This window comes from Sinocyclocheilus rhinocerous, unplaced genomic scaffold, assembly GCF_001515625.1.
Source record: "Sinocyclocheilus rhinocerous isolate Xijiao unplaced genomic scaffold, SAMN03320098_v1.1 scaffold1426, whole genome shotgun sequence".
NCBI classification, from domain to species: Eukaryota; Metazoa; Chordata; class Actinopteri; order Cypriniformes; family Cyprinidae; genus Sinocyclocheilus; species Sinocyclocheilus rhinocerous.
In genome coordinates this window covers 730,468-731,636 of record NW_015630392.1, presented here as the reverse complement: position 1 = coordinate 731,636, position 1,169 = coordinate 730,468, and the positions used below count along the sequence as shown (strand labels likewise).

Sequence of the window (1,169 nt, the reverse complement as noted above, 5' to 3'; positions counted from 1 at the left end):
AGTCTTAACTTTGATAAAGAATATCTCTTTGGTTTTGAGACTTTAGTCTTTGCAACTTCAGGGATCTTATCTATGCACAATCAACTTGTAACACTCCAAAGAAAAAGGAAAACTTGAAATCGCATCATATGACCCCTTTAATATGTGATGCTCCCACCTCAGTGCACGTCTGTGTGCCGCCTTACCATTTTCGCCAGAAGAAATGGACTGTTATTTAGTAATTAACAGACAGCTATCCTCTTAACAGTGATTGAGACTTGCTTTTTTCCCTGCTGACTTCTGCAATCTTTTATTCCAGAGTGATCGATTGGTTGGATGCTTGCATTAACGTGGGGGGAAAAAAATTAGCCTCTGGATTTCAATGCAATGCTTTTAATGGAAGGATACTGTTACAGAAGAAATAATGGGCTGCGGTCAGCAGATGAACATCATTATGCTGTTGAAGCCAAGTAAATTAAACAACATACTTAATAAGAGAAAAGAACATCAATAACTGGAACTGAACAGAGTTTTTTTCATATACAATCTTTTGAATATCAAACAGATTCTATTCGACTTTCTTTGCTCCTCCACCAATTTGATTTCAGCCAGTTTCTTCACATCTTGTATTTCAATACTAACACCAAGAGGACTAATCATGCAAGAAAATGTGAGCTCCAGAATGGACACCCCCACCAACATCTCCCTGGTGGGGTCCGGGGACGCTGTGTCGGAGTCCCTGGAGTATAAGACGGTATCTGTGTTCCTGGTGCTGCTGGTGTGTGGTGTGGGCATTGTGGGAAACATCATGGTCGTGCTGGTGGTTCTTACCACACGGCACATGCGTACACCCACCAACTGCTATCTGGTGAGCTTGGCCGTGGCTGACCTGATGGTCCTGGTGGCTGCGGGTCTGCCGAACATATCTGAGAGCTTGATGGCCACCTGGGTGTACGGGCATGCTGGGTGCCTGGGTATCACCTACTTTCAGTACCTTGGTATTAATGTGTCCTCCTGTTCGATCACAGCCTTCACTGTGGAGAGGTAAGACCTAAAATGAAAGGAAGTAACATACAACTGAAATTAAATGGCTTAGAGCTGGATACAGAGTTTATGGTAAAAGACTGTATTTATATAATATGAAAATAAGTATAAAAAATAAGTATATATATATATATATACTGTATATA

General features: G+C 41.3%; 1 protein-coding gene across 1 annotated transcript in view; it reads left to right on the top strand.

The window, feature by feature from the left end:
* The first annotated feature begins 378 nt into the window (after nt 1-378).
* Nucleotides 379-1,169, top strand: part of LOC107740321 (thyrotropin-releasing hormone receptor-like) — a 15,952-nt gene continuing 15,161 nt past the window's right edge. The window contains exon 1 of the mRNA XM_016552723.1: nt 379-1,023. Coding sequence (XP_016408209.1) covers nt 638-1,023 — 386 coding nt within the window. The 5' untranslated portion in view covers nt 379-637. The remainder of the gene's footprint in view (nt 1,024-1,169) is intronic.